This window comes from Lycium barbarum, chromosome 4 (genome assembly GCF_019175385.1).
Source record: "Lycium barbarum isolate Lr01 chromosome 4, ASM1917538v2, whole genome shotgun sequence".
Taxonomy (NCBI): domain Eukaryota; kingdom Viridiplantae; phylum Streptophyta; class Magnoliopsida; order Solanales; family Solanaceae; genus Lycium; species Lycium barbarum.
Window position 1 is genome coordinate 36,127,927 of NC_083340.1, and position 20,159 is coordinate 36,148,085.

Below are 20,159 nucleotides of genomic sequence, written 5' to 3' on the forward strand. Positions count from 1 at the left end.
TAGGTAATGACTATTTATGAATTTTGGAAATGAGAAAGTTACAGATCTGCACTTCGACCTAGTTGGTCGTAAAATAGAAGACGGCCCGTAAAGTAGTTTACGGACCGTAAACTGCCATCGTCCTTCAACATTCCAAAAACTTCAAATTTCTGCCAAATGACGAAATGGTTAAATACGACTCAGAATACGGACCGTAAAGTGAAATACGGCCCGTAAACTGTGACCGTAAACCACCATGACTCCAGCAAACCTTTCTGTTTCTGATATGCTTAAATACGGTCCTGAAGGACGGACCGTAAACTAGAATACGGCCCGTAAACTGGGTTTACGACCACTGTGCATCCCGACTACTGTTCATAAAAATCAGATTTTTGTGATTAATATAAGGGACCCTTTTCATTCATTTTCATTTCATTTCTCATCTACACAACTCAAGAGAACTCTAGAATATTCCAAACATTTCATCCTCAAGAATTTAAGGGAAATTAGTGGTCAACTACATGAAATCCATGGAACCAAGGGTGTGAAGCTCATCAAAGTTCATCTACACCAAGAAATTGCAAAGGAAGTGAAATAGGGTTTTTAGCATAAAAGAGTGTTGTTGCTCAAGGCTTGTTCCAATACTACCCAAGGTAAGTTTGATGACCTTCTCATGATTATTGAAGCATTAATACATTGAAACACTTGGATTATAGAAGAGTGTAGTAAAATGGGTCATAAAATGTGAATAGTGCCATAGTTGAATGATAGTTGGATTGCATTATGAATGTTGATGAGTTAGGAGTATAAATATGTTATAAATGACGTGTAGACCATGAAATAGGTGTGATGTATGAGAAAATGTGATGATGAGCTAGAACCCATAAATGTGGAGAAATTGGAGAAAAATGGTGGAATGTGGTAAACGTAGATAAATGATGATTGTTGAATACAATATTGTGAACGTTGTTGTGAGCGTTTGGGATTTAATATAGAATATGGGACAAGTAGTATAACCAAAGGAAGTACTGCCCAAATTTTCCCTAGAATTAGTAACACGTTCTTATAGTCGATTAACTAACGTAAAGGCGAATTCTCTTTTGAAGGTAGAAACGCGATATCGAAGGAGAGCAAGCGAACGATAGCTTAGTTAAACGTGAAAGGTATGTGAGGCTAGTCCCTTCTTTCTAATGGCATGAATCTCATAGCATAATTTTCCTCCTCTTCATGAGTCCCTATATTTCGGAAAGCTAAAAGCCTATATCCATGAATGGTAATATAAGATAAGAGATATGATATGATGATCTTAAAATGGCATGATGTTATTTATTGTTCACAATCACCTTATATGTTAGTTCCTTCAAGGTGAGGCAGGATGTCGATAATTGCTCCATAATGAAATTGGGGGATCACGACCTTACGTCACCCCGATAAAGTAAAGTTGTTCATAAGCCTTATGCATGTATTGTGATAAGTATGTTACGGTAAGAATATTATGATGAGCATGTATGATGATGATATAACACCGCGCCTAGTTGGCCGAGCAGTCACCGCTAAGGCGGACAGCTATACGATACACCATGGCCAAATGGCATGGGAAGACACCACTAGTGGGCGGCATGAGATGATACTCCGGATGCGGGAGGCCTGGACGCAGGCTAATGATATGGTTATCACATCGATCCGATATGGACGGGCAACTTATACATTGTGCATACATGATATGATGATGAGTATGAGTAAGACAGCATGACTTAATTCTTTATGCATGGCCGTCAGATATAGATGTTCCATATTGATATTTCCATTATGTCATTGTTCTATTTCTTTGTTTATGCCTCTCATACTCAGTACAATGTTCGTACTGACATCCGTTTTCTTTGGACGCTGTGTTCATGCCCACAGGTAGACAGGGAGGAGAGCTCGACCCAGACCAGCAGTAGCTGTCAGCCGATCGAAAGCACTCCTTTGTTCGGAGGTGCTTATGATGATTCTTCTGTGTATATTCATGTATATGTATTTTTGGGCATGGCGGGGTCTTGTCCCGTCCTTATGTTTAGTACTCCAGTAGAGGCTCGTAGATGCGCAGTGTGGGTTAGATGGTCTCACGAGATGCTATTATATGTATATATTATTTTGATGGCCGAAAGACAAATGTATTTAAAAAGTATTTATGTTTCCATATAAAACATGATTTTCCTACAATTTGAGTATAAAGCTAATAACAGACCATTAAATGAGCAAGATAAGTAGTAGCACGAGTGGTGCTCGGTGGCTAGCCCCGGGTACCCATCATGGCCCCTAGCTGGGTCGTGACAACATGGTAGGGGATATCAATCTCCAGTTGGTTGGTTCGATGCTTTCGAGGTTAGGCCTTGGAGTACGACTTTATTGAGAGAGTCATTGGATAACATCGAATCGATTCATGATAGTCTTCTCACAGCTCAGAGTAGGAAAAGAGTTATGCAAATCGGAAGGTTCGTGATTTGGAGTTCATGGTTGGAAAACGGGTTTTGTTGAGGGTTTCACGCATGAAGGGTGTGATAAGGTTCAGAAAGAAGAGCAAGTTGAGCGTGAGGTATATAGGACCACTTGAGATCGTTCAACATATTAGTGAGGTGGCATATGAGTCAGGTTTTCCACCTGGTTCGTCGGTTGTTCACCCTGTGTTTCATATTTCGATGCTGAAGAAGTACCATTCGGATGGTTCTCATTTGATTAAGTGGAATTCACTATTACTTGATTAGAATCTGGCATTTGAGGAGGAGCCAGTAGCCATTTTAGACCGGCAGGTTCAGAAGTTGAGATCGAATGAGATAGCTTGGGTAAAAGTTCAATGGAGGCATCGCCCGGTCGAGGAGGCTACTTGGGAGACCGAGTCGAACATGCGGAGTAGATACCCTCAACTTTTAGACAATATAGGTACTTTCTTTTCTTACCATTCGAGGACGAGCGTTTGTTTAAGTGGTAGATAATGTAACGACCCGCTGGGTCGTTTTGAGCACTAGGACTCTTTTTCCCTAATTGAACCTTTCGTCAATTTAAATGGGAATTTTGAGCTATTGGTTTAACTGTGGTTATTTAATTAACAGGTATTTTTAGAATATATTTATTTAGTGATTATGAATAGTTTATTCATAGAAATATTATTTGCACTCATATAAAATATAAGTTGGTAAATAAAGTATTTGACGGAGTGAGTAAATTTTTAAAGTGCACAAAGTGATTAAGTGAATTGGGAAAACTATTATGCTAAGTCATTGGGTCAGGCCCACTTCTATGACCCATACATCTTAGTGGCCTAGGGTTTCAAAATAATACATTTATCTTTGGCAAGGAAATGAAAAGAAAAGAGCATAGCACTTCATGGAAGAAGCAACTGGAAGGAATTTTTGCTGAAGGAAGTGAAGGGAAATAAGGTATGCTTCTTATATAATTTTTGTTAGGCTTATGATCACTTAATGATAATTCTAATAGTTGTAGACAATGGATAATGACTGGATAATTCATTGGATAATGATTGGTTAGCTCGTAGAATGTATTTGCTGGTGCCTAACTTCAAAGTGAAATGCTTTGGGGAGGTCACTGGTGCCTTATTTTAGGCTTCTGCCCATTCGTGTACAGGGAAAAAATGTATTAATTTTCCTCAATTGTTAGCATTTTGGGATGTATTGTTAATTGATTGGTTATGAGTTTGACTAATTGAGTTTGGATGATGATATCGGGGGTAAGTTTCTAATCTTAAATTTAGTGTTTCCTCGCGATTTCATCCGTTATTTAGCGATTCCATCCATGAATTTAGCTTGGAAATTGGGGTTTTCACCTAAAATGTGAAATTGAACATCGATTCGTGATCAAATTTCGATGATTTTTTAGATTCGTAACCTTTAGGTTATGGGTAAACCTATTTTCTAATAAAATTCCAATTTTCCCTTATGGGCTTTGGGGTCACCTTTTTGGGTTTCAAATTTAAGTATTGAAATATGATTGTTTACAGACTCGTTTCCTTACGAATAGCATGTATTTGATTGATTGGGAGTGTTCTGAAGCTTTACGGAAAGGAAAGACAAAATCTTGAGGGTTCGTGGCGCGTTTGCTCGGCATTCGAGATATGTTATGACTTTCTAGACTTCGTTTGAGGGATGTTTTGCTAAGTAAAGATAGAAAAATGATAATAGTAATGGGGTAAGGGCATAATAGGAGGGTCTCGTATCCATGATGTGACTGCATTGGTACGAGTACGGTGCCATGATTTGGAGTTTGTATCGTATTCGATTCATTATGTCTGTGGTCAGAATGCCAAAGCAAGTGGGCATTAGCTGTTATGTGATATGTGTAGACTTTATTGTTGTTATGACATCTCAAGAAACCTCGTATACTTGAAATAACATGTTAATAAATTGTCGGCTATGAATTCTGGTTTCTTGTTTTTGATGTTGAACCTTTGACATAGTAAGTCCATATTTGAGATGATGATTGTTTTACGTGTTATACCATACACTTGCATATGGTTGGCTCAGGTTTCACGCCTGCAATGAATTATATATGGTTGGCTCGGTTTGCACGCCTGCAACGGATTGTAGATGTTGGTTGGCTCGAGTTGCATGCCTGCAACGCGTATATGGACCTCGCAAGTCCCCTATGGGTCACGAACTCCCAAAGATTACCGAGGAGTGTCGTGTATATACAGGTTTGGAGCGTTTAGTTGAGACATGTCATTGTATTGCCTTTGCATTGTATCATTATTCTTCCCTTGGTTGAATATATGTGTTATTGCTCTTAATTGATTAATTGAGTTATTTGCCTTACCTGATTGTCTATTATTCTGATTAACTGTTGAATTGGATTAAATAAGAAATGAATTGTCACGATCCAACCGGAGGGCCATGACAGGCACCCGGAGCTAACTTGTCGAGCACCTATCATCATACTCTCATAATTATATTTAGATGAGCCACATGGCTATCTCATAATTATCATGCATTAATATGATATATACAAAAGCTATGCCCATATATACGTAATTTCCATCGGGCTAAGGCACCATTTATTAAAACATCACCAACTATGCCCATATATACAAAAGCCGGCAAGCCTATCAAAATGATATACTCAATATGCAACCGCACACTACCCCAATTTCTCCGATTTCGCGAAATCGCATTCTTTTCGATTCGTTTGACCTCCAATCCTTATGGAACCTTCTTGGAACTTGTATAAAACTTCATTAACCATATAAGGGGCCTTATAGCTCCCCCCCCCCCCCCCCCCCCTCCTAATACATTACCACACAACGCATAACTCAAACAATACGAAACCTTCCCAAAACATGACTTAAATTCCAATCTTTCAACAAACTTACTTCCACAGCTTCATATGACCCTGAAACCTTAAGGTACATACTTGGAATTGTTGGATAACATTCTTAACCTTATAAGGGCTTTATTTACACTTTAATTAGGGCTTCATATACACTTTAGTTTTGCGCTAGTTTACTCATAATGTAAACAACACGAAATTTCCAAGATGTAACATGAATATTCCTAATACGGATGGATAAAGGTTTCTTGGATAGGGTGAGATGGTAATGGCATAACTAGTCTTTTCTTAATTACTCCGTTACTACTTCTAACGTTGTTTATCTATGAGATATACTGGGTACACGTGGTGTCATACTCACTACACTTTCTGCACTATTTTGTTGTACAGATTCGATTCCGAGCACGAGCGCATCTCGTGGAGCTTTCTGAGTCCGAGCTTGGAGATTCGGCATTGTGGTGAGCTGATCGGTTATTCCATGGACCACATCTCCCTCTATCTTTTATGTATTCTTTCACTTTACTATCTAGGCAGTGTACCTACATTCAGGCTATGTATTGACATTTTCAGACTTGTACATATTTCATAGTAACTCTTGTACTTCTGACACGGATCTTATGTAGCATTGTATTTTTTTCAATTTTTTTTTTTGGTTTTCAGTATTTCTTGCTATAAGACTTTGTTGGATATTCTTCGACTCTTTACGTTTAAACTAAAGTTATTGATTCTGGATTGTGTGTTTGGGTTTGGCTTGCCTAATGGCTAATGGTGGGATGGTTAGGTGTCATCACGGCCCCGATTTTGGGTCGTCACACTATCTCAGGGGCAAAACATAAGCAGAAATCTAAGAAACTCTAATTACATTAGAAAGTCACCCTACTAAAAAACGGTAACTATGCAGTAACTGAGCACAACCAGGAGGAGCTCTAACATTGCAAACATATGCAACCTCCTTAGCTATGCTTTCGAAATCTCTAAACGACTGTTGAAAGATTCTCGAGTTCCTCGCACTCCAAATGGCATGTATGACTTCAGCAAAGACCATTCTGAAAATACAAACTTTTGTGATTTTCCTTTACCAACTGAGGTAGACTATAGCACATACTGATCCCAACCCACTCCAAGAAGATCATTTGTTTGCAAACAAACCAGTGTCCTTGTCCATAAATGCAAAGTAAAAGAGCAATCAACAAAGAGGTGGGTCTTTGACTCATTGTGTTTTTGACAAAGTTTACACCTTGGATCCACAGAAGTACCCTATTTAAGAAACCTGTCAGTAGTAAGAAACCTCCCATGAAGATGAAGTCACATGATGAAAATGGCTTTTAGTCTTGAAGAATTCTGGAACATAAGAAATTTCCAAATAACATGAGGAGATCTACTAAGTAAAATATAATACCACTACCTGATCATACTTTGCCCCTTCTGAAAATCATCATGTACAAGAGCAAGAGTATCTCTAGCACTAATAACTTTCCTCAACATCTAGCAGGCTTGACTAGCAATAGGCATTTCCAGGCATTTCCTGTAGTAGGTTACCTTGGATGTAGTAAGAGTGTATCCGTTTAATCCCGGGGGTGTCTTGTTTACTGGCCAAATCCCAGCAAAGTTTAGCTATAACATTTTTGTTCCAGACTTTGCAACTTGGATAGATTGAAGCCACCAGAGGCTTTAGGAATACATACTATTTCCTAATCTATAAGATACTTCTTTGTAATTTCATTTGCATTGGACTAAATATATCTTCTACAATAACCATCAATAAGCTTGAGTACCTTGGTAGGGATGATAAACAATTGAGCCCAGAATGCTTGAATACCAAATAAGACAGTTTGTACTAATTTTACCCTCCCAACATATGTTAGCAGTCCAAGAGGATCTTGTAGACATGATTTTATCTATTAAAGGTTTCCATTGGATGACAGAAACCTTCCTAATAGACAAAGGAATGCCAAGGTATTTAAAAGGCAATTCACCAAGGGCAAAACCAAGATGATGCAAAATAGCTATTTGAGTTGTCTGAATCACCCCTCCCAAATACACTGAGTTGTTTTGCAAGTTTGCTTGTAAACCAGAAGCCATAGACAAAACAAGAATATACAGCTTTGAGAAAATTAAGACCTCCCTTGGTGAATAATAATAAATCATCAGCAAAACTAAGATGGGTAATGCCCGTCTTAGAGCAGTTAGGGTGATAATGAAATTATGGATTTCCTTTTAGCCCAACTAGGCACCTGCTAAGATATTCCATACAAATAACATATAAGAAAGGGGAAATGGGGTCCTCTTGCCTCAATTCTTTAGCAGTATCAAATGGGGCAGTAGGCTCACTATTAATAAGGATGGTGTAATTGATAGTCTTAACACACTGAAGAAACCCTGAAATGAACTTATTTGGAAAGCCAAGTTCCTTCAGAATTTGTTGTAGGAAAATCCATTCCACAGAGTCATATGTTTTTTGTCATGCATCTAGGGGATATATTCTTTCTAGCATAAGATTGAACCCATTCAAGAGCAAGATGTACATTATCTATAAGTCTAAAGTCTTTGCTAGTTTAAGGCTTATCAATTTTAGGAATGAGAGTAATTGTAGAGCAATCGATAGCTTTAAATATCTTACTGGTGTGAAAGAATTCCTTAACAGCCCCAATCACATCTTGTTGAATGATATCCCATGAATTCTTGAAAAAAAAAACATTGTAACCATCTATACCAGCTGCGTTTGTATGACCAATAGCTTGGAGACTGTAAAAAATTTCCTGATCAGTAACCTGAGCACAAAGATCAAGCTTTTGATGATGAGAAATAGCAGGGTCATTCTGCGTATATCTCTTATTAATATCTGCGAAGATACCAGCAGAGGAAAACATAAATGATTTATAGACTCCCAAGATCTCCACATTGATATCTTCAGCATCAACAAGTACAGTGCCATTAGTGCTGTAAGTTCTGAAATTTATTTCCTGTGGGTCTTTTCTTTCAATATAGCAGAGAAATATTTAGTATTGGAGTCCCCTAACCTGATCCAAGTAGCCCTTGACTTCTATTGCAACTTCAATGAGATACCAATGCACCAAGTTTTGCAATAGAATCTTCTCCACCTTAGGCAGTGAATTAGAATAAGAAGAGATAAAATTCCTTTGAACAACAGCAAGCTTAACTCTAGAAATCTCTATACTTTGGCTAATACATCTGAACTCCAAGTTGATTAATTGCTTAAGATGGGGTTGCAAATCTTCAAGCTTGTTCCAAAGTTTTTGCATTTTACCCTTAGTACCAAATTGATTCCAGATGGTAGCAATGAGAGGGATAAAAGAAGGGTGATCTGCCCATACATTGAAGAGTTTAAAAGTGTCTTACCCTTCTATATGGAAGGATATAGAGATTTCATCGTGAAAGAGTGATCAAAAGTCAAGGGTAAGTCATAGTTTGTCTCCGCATAGCCCTAAGTCATCATCAATTCATAGGTTCCAAAAGCTTTGTCAATTCTGCTACACACCCTGTCACCACTCTTTTGTTTATTAGACTAGGTATAGTATTCCCCAACCCATGGCAATTCAGAAAGAGACAGGTTATGCATACAATTAGAGAAGTCTTGAATCTAAAAAAAAGTAATATTACCCATAAGTCTGTCATTTGGATAGAGGACAATATTAAAGTCCCTACAAATAAGCCAAGGTTGAGCAATACCGTAGGCCAAATCCTATAAAGAAGTCCACAAAGCTCTTCTTTGATCCAGAGTGTTATAACCATACACAACAGTTATTAAGCAGTCAATATCCTTTGTAGTGCCCTTAATGTGACAGTGAATAAATTGTGCCCCTCTACTAATAGGAGTGACTATCAAGTGATTACTATCCCATAAGACCTAGATTCTGTCATTAGCAGCATATAAGTAATTAGTCACCAGCTCCCAATTAGTCACTACACAACTATCTACTTTAGCAGATTTTAGTTCCTTTACTCTAGTTTCTACAATACCATCAAGAGTAATATTATTACTCTTGATATAGCTTCTAAGCTTTTTTTTGCTTATGTCTCTTATTAACTCCCCTCATATTCCAAAACAGCCACTTCATCAAATAGTAGTAGGACCCCCACCCTAATTCAAAAGTGGAGGTTGTAGTTTCTTACCAGGAACCACACTAAGAACTACAAAACTATTTTTGAGAGGAGTGTTAGAAAATGTTAGAAAATTGGTCAGATCAAGGGCTGGGCTAGTTTGCACTGAAATCTCAGTATTGTTGTGTATAGTATTGTCAGGAGATCTTCTCAATATGGAAATTGGTCTACCATCAATTATGACATTGGAACTCTTTGGAGGATTTTGGGGAGCAATAACTAATTACCCAGTTTTGAGTGAGTCATTTCAATAGTCACTGGTGTAGTAGTTATTGGTTGATGGGAATTTGTGACTTTTGGTTGTCTAGGATCAGGTTTCACCTCCATTCATTCAGCTTGAGTAGTAACTAGTGGCAAGGGGCCTTTAGAATGCCACTCTTGAGTAATCTTACCACATCTCCTCCTTTAGGGTCTAGGTTATTAGGCTGGAGCTTTAGCTTAGGGGTCACACTTTTGAGCAACCGACAAGCATACATCAGAATAAAGGGGCTTCCAGTCAAGCATAACATCCTGTTTAAATGTTCTTTCATAGGGGTCAACCAAAGTGATCACAGAGGGCTAGGGCTCAGTAATATTAAAATCAATGAAAATTCTGGCATATGAAATTCTACTCTGTTTAGCAATACACTCATCCGTGTAATAGGATTCCCAAGCACACTAGCAATCATTCTTAAAGATTCAGCATCCCAATAGGACATATGAAGATTATAGAATTTCACCCATAAGGGGATGACAGTGGAAAACTCGGTACTGAAATCAAAAGTGGATGTCCATTGTTTAAGAATTAATGGCCTGTTATTAATGGTATATGGACCAGCTAGTAATACTTAATGCATATCACAATCAGTTTGAAATTAAGGACATAATACCCCTATTCGTGTAGGTACAAAGTCGGCTCAACAACATCAAACCATGTCGAAGCTATGTATCTAGACATGGCATTATATCCGAGGGTTTCATCTATGAAGTATCCTATTAGGGCACATTTCCACTTACTTTCCTCCTTACCAAAAGGTTCCTTGTTCAATTTCATAATCGGTTTATCATCAACCAACTGAGGAGGAATAAGGGTAAGAGCTAGTCCATTTGTCGCTGACCTATTTTTTTTAAACAGATTCGTACATGGCCTAGGTAGAGCCTGGTTTTCCTCCGTATCAACCTGTACAAGATCAATCACAGGAGAATCGACTTTATTTTGCCCAACCGGGGTAGTACCATCATACTTTAGCGAGGGCAGAGTTGACCCTTGAGAACCTAAGGGAGGAGAGCTCAAATCAAGTCATTTTTGAACTACTATGGTCTTCGAAGAGGACCCAAACTCGGTATAATAATCACCTTCATCCCCAGATCCCGCATTGCTAGCTCCGTCGGTATGGAATTCTTAGGATCAATATCATCAACTACAAGAGCATGAGTCCAGACGGAGCTACAAAAACTTGCAATTGGAATCTTCTGAGGTATCCCACGAGCACGCCCCTGTCCATTACCCTGAACCGGAGCTTTACCATGAGCTTTGCCTTTGCCTCTAGCTATGGCTATTCATGACGGCGTACATTAAGCTAAAGTACGCTGAGAGCCATCGCCTTAGATCTTTTTTTGTCGATATTTGTTGAACCAGTTAATTTTAAGAATGTTCCAACGATTTATTACCTAAGCTAAAACCTTTTCTATCAAAAATATGTAATTCGCCATTCTTTTGGAAAATAAAATACGGTAGATTGCACTACAAGAAAATAGGCTTTTAGCGAAGGGAAATCCAGTCGTTAAAAGTCTAATTCCAGTCGCTATAGGTCAATAACGACCGGAACAAATCCAGTCGTCGCCGGTCATTAAAAGCTCCGTCGTTAAAAGTTAACGACCGGTTTTTAAATCTAGTCGTTAAAGATTCTTTAGCGACGACATATATTCCGGTCGTTATATATCCTTTATAGCAACAGGATTGTCCCTTCGTTAATCAACTATCCGGCTGTTAAAAGTATTTAATGACGACAACTAATTGGTCATCGCAAGTGCATTTAGCGACCATATTTCCCTTCGCTAATGTGAAATTTTAATAAACATATATAATTTCAAAAATTTATATACCAAATTGTAATGCTTAATTATTTCATATGGTTTCACACCCACAGACACATCCTAAAATAAACCAAATAATCAATATTCATTAAAACATCAATGTTATTCGTCAATACAAAGAACTAAAGTATCACATTACCAAAAAATATACACATCCAAATTGCATGACATCATTTTTTATTACTCCTAAAATAGAAAAAAGTAGCATGTGTGCATAAGACATCATCTTTAAACCACCACTAACAAAATAAAAACTTTTTGTACTTCAATTTTGCTCTGCACTTTCTTCAAGGATAGGATCGACTTCGAATTCTTAATCTGATAAAAGAAGAAATTTATATCAGTTTAGCAACAACAAATAAACCATCAAAATGAAGAAAGAGGAGACCTCAATTTGTGCTCAGTCATCACACAGAGATGTGAAACATTAAGTATCTAATAAAGCAAATGAACACTAACTTATATATACCAGATAGTCCAGCAAACTTAGATGATTTCCCAACATAAAGAAAGAGAAATGTGTCCACTTTTTTCTTGTATTGTTGAATGTCAATAACCAAAAAATAAACACAGAGAATAAAAAACTCTAGTGAATCAAATGAACAACATTATCGCTTTAAAGGATAGGAGAGATCTTGGGAAGCTTTTGTAATTATAGTGCCCAATATGTTTTGACATTTTTTTTGTAATTAACTTATCAAACTGCTTTTCTTCAGTTGTCCTTAAATATTCATCTGAGCAAAAAAAAAAAAAAAACGGCGTCTTTCATAAAATTCTCGAATGTGTTACAGATGGCAAAGGAATAAGAAACAGATTGTTGTAGGAACTCTATAATGTGAATAGCACACAGAATATTATTGAGCCAAGTAGATTGTTATTAGTTAGGCAAACAATTCAATTGGAGCACCAAAAATACGACTCTTATACCTCAAATGTCTCTGTTAAACTCCTTAAATCTAGTTCTAATGTACAGCAATCTAAACATGACTCCTTGGAAAAAATGAAAAGTAACTATGCTCAAACTTGTGCACTTGAGTTTTCTAAGTTCTACTGCAGAAACGCAGTGACTGCTTAGATTCGAACTTTTAATATGCAGTGACTGCTTAGGTTCGAACTTTTAAAACATATACAAAAAACTACCTCATTCTTGTAAAGAGGAGAAGTCAGTCAATCATCTCTCCCTTAAATATGGAACACCAAAAAAAAAAAAAAAGGCATAACTAGTTTTTTACCCTCAATTTCTGGGTTGAACTACAGAAGGACCTCTAAGTAAGGCTCTAAGATCAATGAGTGATTTTTCATACATCAACATTGAGATGAACAAGTTATCACGATCAAAATTCGCTAACGACCATGTTTGTTGCAGCAGGAGCGTTTGAGTGCATGCATTATATTGTTCAGTTGCAAATGAATGAAGCAAAGAGAAACTAAATGAAAGTCTACAACAGAGATATTGCCTACTGGAAAAATAGAGAGCAAATAGAAAAAGGGAGAGCAAATAGAAAAACAAAAAACACATTAGATAAATCAATTAAATTAATAAAGACAAAAAAGAAACACAAAAAATAAATAAAACAATAGCTGAAGTCCGAAGAAGCAGATGAACACAACAATATAAGAGAAGAATAGAAAGAAAAAAGTATCTGCAGTAGCAGCAATAGATAACACAAAAGGAGAAACGAAAAAAAATTAAAGCTGCAGCAGTAGCAGTGATATCAGATCAGAGAAAAGAAGAAGAGAAAAAAGCAGTGATAACAGAGGAGGCAGAGAGCATCAAAGAAGATAAATCAGTCGTGACTTGCAAACCCCAGACCAAGGCAAAGAGCAGTGAACTAGATAAAAAAGTTGCATCTTTTTCTCTTTAAAGTCGATTTTTTTTTTTGTGAAAATAAATGAAGTTCATGTTTCAGTCGCTTCTGCCTCTTGAACAGAAGCGGTCGCTTCATGCTACCCTTTGTCACCCTCAGCCTTCTGGGGCGGCCCCACTCGCTTCCCCTAGCCTCCATGCTATTTAAGCGATAAAGTGAGTTCTCTAAATAACAATGACAGTCACTCAGCCGTTAGTTTTGATTACTTGCTTATTTTCATTTTGCACAGTACAATTCAAAATTAAAAACATCACAACATCATTTTGTCACTTTTGTTTGGCAGATAATATTGAAATAGGAGGGCAACACTATAAAGAAATGAACCATATGGTTTCTTTTGGGAGAGACTTATTTAAATAGGTTAAGTGGACACCAAAAATTAATCCTGCAAAATCTATGGTATTATTTCAAGGAAACGAAGAGGATCTTGATTCTTGAAACTCATAGCAAGGACTTGATAACTATTCTAGTTCTATGTGTGACTAATAGAGTTGTGGTAGATTTTATGAAACTGAGATTTGTGTCTTGCAGGGACTGTTTACAACCAACAGCAAAACCAAAAAGTTAAAACCAAAAAGTTCAAAATAATGGAGTGTTCATAAATACATCGAGCGTAAATATTATGGCACGCAAAAGAACACATACAAGTTAGTTGACATGCATCAAGCTTGAAAAATAAATCAAGAAAGTAATGCTTAACTTATAGTTGCAGCTTCCCACGTATATTCCAACTACTCTTCCTCGATATCCGCCCAAGAGTGTACCTGCAATGGGCACATATTACAATCATGAACTAACACCTAATTATCTCGTATATGAGCGGTGATGCTTCCCAACAAGTCGATTCTGATAAAAAATAACTCAACTTCTCTCCAGCTTTGAGGCTTGAAACATCTTTACACCTCTTCTTTCCTCACTCTTTTTTTGCCTTTTCATATTCACATGGACCTGCAAATTTCAGTTTATAATGTCAAACATACAAATCGCCTCGCGTCCACTAACAAAAAAAATACAACTTGAGAAAATAAAATACTTATTTCACTTCTCTTGAGTGTCTTGCATCACTTCAGCTTCTTGAGCGAGGGGAACATCATATTCCATTGGATCAAAACCAGGGGGCACAAGGCTATTATTCTGTACTAGCTCATTCGACAAAAAGCTACTGCTTTATTATTTTACTTTTGCCAATTGGAGTTATCTATCAACACTTAGAGCCCGTTTGATGGGCTTATGACTTTTGACTTATAAGCCAAAATCCATAAGTTAGGAATTCTAGCTTATGACTTTTGGCTAAATTTTGTCATTTTAGCTTAAAAACAAGTGCTTAAAAGCACTTTTTTATTTTACCCAAACACTACAAAAGTGCTTAAAAGCTATCTTGGCTTAAAAGCACCGAAAATATGCTAATTCAAACAAGCTCTTAATCTAGTGGAGCCCAAAGTTCTTATGCTTTGTCCTCGTCCCCTTGCTAAGGCACCAGCTGGTATGTATACATGCTTAACAGTCTTTGAAGTTGATGGTTTCAGGCTTATAAAATTTTGATGGATTCATGTCAACCTAATACAAAAAGAAGTTGAATATGTTTAAGCTAACCCAAGAACCATACAATGACTATTAAAGAGACTTGGTGAAGTTTAGCAAGTTCAAGAACTATACAATAACTATTACAGAGAATATACAGGAACACAAACACGCTATACAGAGAAACAATCTAACACTAAGTAAATTCCATCTGTACAAATAGTCAGAAGCACAATCAGATTCATAGATACACATTCAGAATAAAGCATCATATTCTTATTAGTTAATTCCTCAAACTCATCATCCTTTTTTTGCACGTCAAAATAATCACGAGGTTGAACCTTTCGTACAACATGCTAGCCTTTTACCTTTATATGATCAGTTCTTTTGAAAGCGCGAATCAGAAAACAGAGACAAGGACTCGCTTCGCTTAAAGTGCGACGCAAGAAGCAAAGCGCTCGCTTCATTGAAGACAAAAAACTGAAACAGAGAGAAGAAGAAATAGAATACATTTAAAACAGAGAGAAGAACAATACATATTAAGTATAAAATGGTAAATAAGTGCGTAGCATAGCTTTAAGCCGAAGGAACAAAAACTAAATGTAATCTCTAGTTGTTTGGATTACTTCTAGAAACTTGCTTCTAGTCCATGTATGAGAGGAAACAACGAAACCAAAAATAAGCCAATGCCAGAGTATCATCTAAGTACGATTACTGCAGTCGTTTTTAGTAAGAAATTGAAGAAACATAGCTTAAGAATACAGCGAACATGCCAAAATATCATTTCCATGTTCCGACTAATGACAAAAAATAGATTCTTGTTCAGTAATGCAGTAAGACTAAATGTAGTCTATAAGGTCATAATGGAGGACGCAGTGGGTCATTAATTTTATAGTTATATATCATGATTTTATCTACTCTTCAATTCTTCCTAGCTATCATGATTACTCTTACGAATCTCTGAGGCCAAAACTATAAAGTAGAAAGATTTATTTCTTTCGCGCCAGATAAAAGAGCAAAAAGGGGAATTAATAAAAGACAACTCTATTTTTGAGAATCTAGATGCTTATATTTTGGAACGACGCAATAAACTATTTTTCTGAATAGCAGCAAGGAGAAATTTAACAGTAAATTTGGTTTTAGAGATGTTTTTCAGACAAAATGATCAATAAACTGTGCATTCTTTTATTGCTGATAGAACTCACTTGAGGTTGCCTCCTTAAAAAATGTGACGGAAGCTCAACTCGTTCCTAAAAGTGCACCATTTTATTAAAGAATACGGACTCTTAGCACTCCACTGAATATGTACCAACAATGCAGGGTCACACCGAAAAATTAAGTCATTCACTTCAATGGTAGACAAAGCAAGTCCAAAAGTCCAAAAATCTTAAAATGTCTCATTCCTATGCTACAAATAATTTTCTTGATTGCTTTTCTTGTTGGGTATGTAAATAGCTCATAGAGCAAAAGCAAAATGCACATTTTATATTTAACCCCAATATTACATAGAATAAAGCTATCTATTTAACTTAAACTTGCACATAAACAAAACAAAGATAAAGAAATAATCACATTAGGTGGAAGAAAGAACCTAAAAGATGTCACCTTTTCCATAAGAACTGAACAACAATTCTCTAAAAGAGATTGTGCAAAATTAAATAAAGCATAACAAACCATCACGTGATTTGTTCCAACAAGCTATAAACTGAAAATATAATAATTCAGTGAAAAGCTAAAACTCCGTCATCAAGCAAATACCTAAAAATCAATAGATATACCTTTATATGATAGCACCCAACAAAAAGCAAATCACAGTTAAGCTTCCACCATCAGAATCACTGTTTTTGTGCTTTATTCCTCTAGGGTTCTAAATTTTTGAAAAACTAATTAGAGAAAGACTTAAATTTTAAACTCAACATAAAGGAACACAGAAGTTAGTCCACGAAGAAGGAGAAAAAAAGAGAATAACACAAATCGAAAGCAGTGGATATGGAAACTGCACATTGAAATCGACCATACCAGAAATTCTTTCTTCTAAAGCACAAATTAAAAATACCCTAAATTAGGATAATTGAAATCGATAAGATTCTTGAACACCAACACCACCAAAGCAGCACCAACATCCATATATCTACAAGTGTGATCATAATCTTGTTAATCTGAACCAAAATTAACATATAAAAAGGTAAAGTTTCGAATCATACCTTGAGAAGGATCTCTAAGATGAACAATTGATGCCGACAGAGGTGACGAACAATTTTTTCTTCTCCCATAAACGTACTGTAACAGTTTTGCTTCTCCTAGAACTTACTTTTGATAGCAGTTGCTGGTGGACCATGTTGGAGTTATTTTATTCTTCGGAACTGTGCGTGTGTTTTCATCGATGCATAATGTTTTATTTTTGAGAGAGAGGGGGGTTGGGTTGGGGGAAAAGGAAAAAGAGGGAAAAAGTAGCGCCTATTTTTTATTGATTATAGTTTCAACGACCGGTTATTATGTGTTTTAAAGACGGAATATTATCCCCTTGTTAATGTTAAGCTAAAAATTGGCTTTAATGACCGGAAAAAAAGTTTGTCGCTATAAATATATTTATAACGACCGGCTTCATGTCCCTTCGTTAAGAAGTGATCGTTAAAAGTCATATTTCTTGTAGTGTTGGTAGAGAAGGCTGAAGTAACTAAAACACCACTAAACTTGGCACGAATTGCAACTTCAATCCCCAAACAATTGCTGCACTTCAAGATTCCCCTAAACTTGGTTGTTTGGGTTTTAATACACCCCCGAGTTGTCACATGGCACAACAAGTGTAGTCACACGCCAATAGGCGTGTGAGAGGTGCCACATAAGTTTTTTGTTTTTTTTTTAAAAAAGAAAAATCAATTTTGGAAAATTCATTAAAAAGTATATTTTTTTAAAATAAGAAAAAACTATTTTTTTTTAAATGTGGAAAACCGATCTTTTAAAAATAAATCTGGACTGGATTTTTTAATAAAAAATCTGGAACTTTTTATATTTTGAAAACTGAATTTAAAAAAAAAAAGTGCGAAACCCGTTATTTTTTAAAAAAAATCTCAAAAATTGATTTTTTTATTTAAAAAACCTGCACTTTTTAAAATTTGGAAAACAAAATAAACCCATTTTTCTAAAAAATAATCTGGAAAATTGAATTTTTTATTAAAAACCTGGACTTTTAAAATCGGGGATACTGATTTTTTTAAGAATAAAGTGGAAAACTGATAATTTTTTTCTAGATTTAAAAACTAATCTAATTTTTCGGGATAATTTTTTAAAAAAGGGGGTTTTCCATAGTTTTAAAAAAAAAAGCAGTTTTTTCAGTTCTTTTTTAAATAAGTGTCTTAAAAGAATCATGAAAATCTGGATTTTTTAGGACACTTTTAAAAATATCAAGTTTTCATTATTTCTTTAAAAAAAAATCCATTTTTTACATATATTTTAATTAAAACTCTAGTTTTTCAGTTTTTTTTTTTTAAATCAAATTTTTCAGATTTTAAATAAATATTTCATTGCTCTAGATTTTTTATAAAAAAATAAATCAGTTATACATTTTTTTTTTCAAAATAATTTATCTATGTGGAGGACATATAGGATGAAAATGCCAAGTGGATGGCGAGTGCATTCCACATGCATGTCTACTCGCGGGGGGGGGGGGGGGGGGGGGTATTAGAACACAGTTAGCCAAGCTTAGGAGTGTCTTGAAGTGCAGAAATGGTTTGGGGACTAAAATTGTAATTCGTGCCAAATTTAAGGGTGTTTTAGTTACTTCAGCCTAAAATTAATAGAAGCTTAACTTAGAGCTTTTATATTTTTAACAAATCTAATTTAGAAGAATTTTTTTAGAGGTAGCAGACAAATTTATCAACCTTAAGGTAATAGCAACCTCAAATATCAACATCAAACTTTAGAAGCTTATCCTTCTATTTTTAATGCTATCCTGTTTATAGTTTGACCCCATTCTCTCGAAGGGACATTAATTTCGGTTGATATCGGACAAATCTAAGTTTGGCATAATTTTTTTGTTAAAGTAATTGACTTTAGGCTTAACTCAATCTAAAAAACTAGCTTATGAGGGGAGGATTTCTCCAACCATATAAAGAGACCAAGAACACCTTGCTTGCTCCACCAATGTATAAGTCCATCAACCCCCGTAGGCTTAGGATTGGACATTTAGAGCGTGGACAATGTAAGACCCGCGGGGGGGGGGGGGGGGGGGGGGGGGATCAGAAATGATGAATTAGGATAAATCTGGCTCTGATATCATGTTATTGAATTAACATTTGGCCTAAGTAAACCCCAAAAACTAGCTTATGTGGGGAAGATTGTCCAAGAGGCCAAGATAATATAAGGAAAGCAAGAACCCCTTGTGCCACCTATTTAGGACTCCCAACTTTTTCCCCCAAAAAATTATTTTTCGGAAAAGGTTAAAAAATGCTCTCCTTCCACCTATTGGATCAAACTTTCCCCTTTAAATTACTTTTAGACTTAAAATTGCCCCTCCATCAACGATACAATTATATGCCATTTAATTAAATTTCAGTTAAACACGTGACCTTTATTTATTTGTGTTAAGATTTGCCCTGAATTTACTATCTTATTTGGTTTCTACCATAATATTATTTTACTTCAAAAAGGATTTCTTGGTAGAAAAGGATTTCTTTGTGGAAAAGGACTCTACCATATTTATCCCTTTTCTTGGAGAAGAAGTTTTGCACTTCTATAAATTGAGGATATTCCCTTCAAACAAAAATAATATAATAGCATTTACACTGTAGTCATTTAGAGAGTTTTGTTTAGGGGGAGATTCTTCTCTCAATAATTTTTTATATTTTTTTATTAGTTTCCTCATATGTAGGTCGATTGACCAAATCATATTAAAGTTATGTTTCTTTAGTATACTTTTCTTTGTGTCTGATTTATCATTGTTCAAGGTTTGCAATTATTAGCTTTCGCATGACGCCCTGGTTATTTTGATCCCAACAATTGGTTCACATATAATTTCGACTCCATTCATCCATGACCCAACATTAAAAAATTCCATTTTATTAACGCAGCTAAGCAATAAAATTGTTTTTTCACCTTCCGTTTTCAATTAATTGCTAATACTGTTCTGTTACAGACCAAGTCCATCTAAATGCATGGAAAGAATAAGTAGGCGTTTGGCCATGAAACCAAATATTTTTCACTTTATTTGGTATTTTGGAGTTAGAGTTGAAGTTGGAGTTGTGTTTGGTTATAGTTGTTGCAAAGAGTATTTGG

The 20,159-nt window shown here is 35.9% G+C and overlaps 1 protein-coding gene across 17 annotated transcripts; it reads right to left on the reverse strand.

Annotated features, from left to right (window-relative positions):
* Window positions 1–11,562: 11,562 nt before the first annotated feature.
* Window positions 11,563–17,306, reverse strand: LOC132635874 (uncharacterized). 17 transcript variants are annotated; one of them, XM_060352460.1, is made up of 6 exons: window positions 17,090–17,306; window positions 16,905–17,016; window positions 15,254–15,365; window positions 14,231–14,312; window positions 14,064–14,128; window positions 11,563–11,814 (listed from the first exon to the last, which is right to left on the reverse strand). In XM_060352460.1, exons 3-6 carry the CDS (start codon window positions 15,350–15,352, stop codon window positions 11,725–11,727), a joined length of 336 nt encoding a protein of 111 aa, XP_060208443.1. In that variant the 5' UTR covers window positions 15,353–15,365; window positions 16,905–17,016; window positions 17,090–17,306; the 3' UTR covers window positions 11,563–11,724. The 17 variants fall into 17 exon arrangements, 5 of the variants coding, with proteins under 5 accessions (XP_060208443.1, XP_060208441.1, XP_060208442.1 ...); XM_060352458.1 differs by having other exon boundaries at window positions 16,664–17,016; XM_060352459.1 differs by lacking the exon at window positions 16,905–17,016.
* Window positions 17,307–20,159: the final 2,853 nt, after the last annotated feature.

Excerpts from the sequence above, each read along its gene's own strand:
- LOC132635874 (XM_060352457.1), bottom strand. The coding sequence starts at position 15,397 with ATGTATTCTATTTCTTCTTCTCTCTGTTTCAGTTTTTTGTCTTCAATG. Across the intron at positions 14,313-15,253 it reads AAAGAACTGATCATATAAAG|GTCCATGTGAATATGAAAAG; the intron begins GTAAAAGGCTAG and ends TGAAATTTGCAG. Across the intron at positions 14,129-14,230 it reads AGCCTCAAAGCTGGAGAGAA|GTACACTCTTGGGCGGATAT; the intron begins GTTGAGTTATTT and ends TGCCCATTGCAG.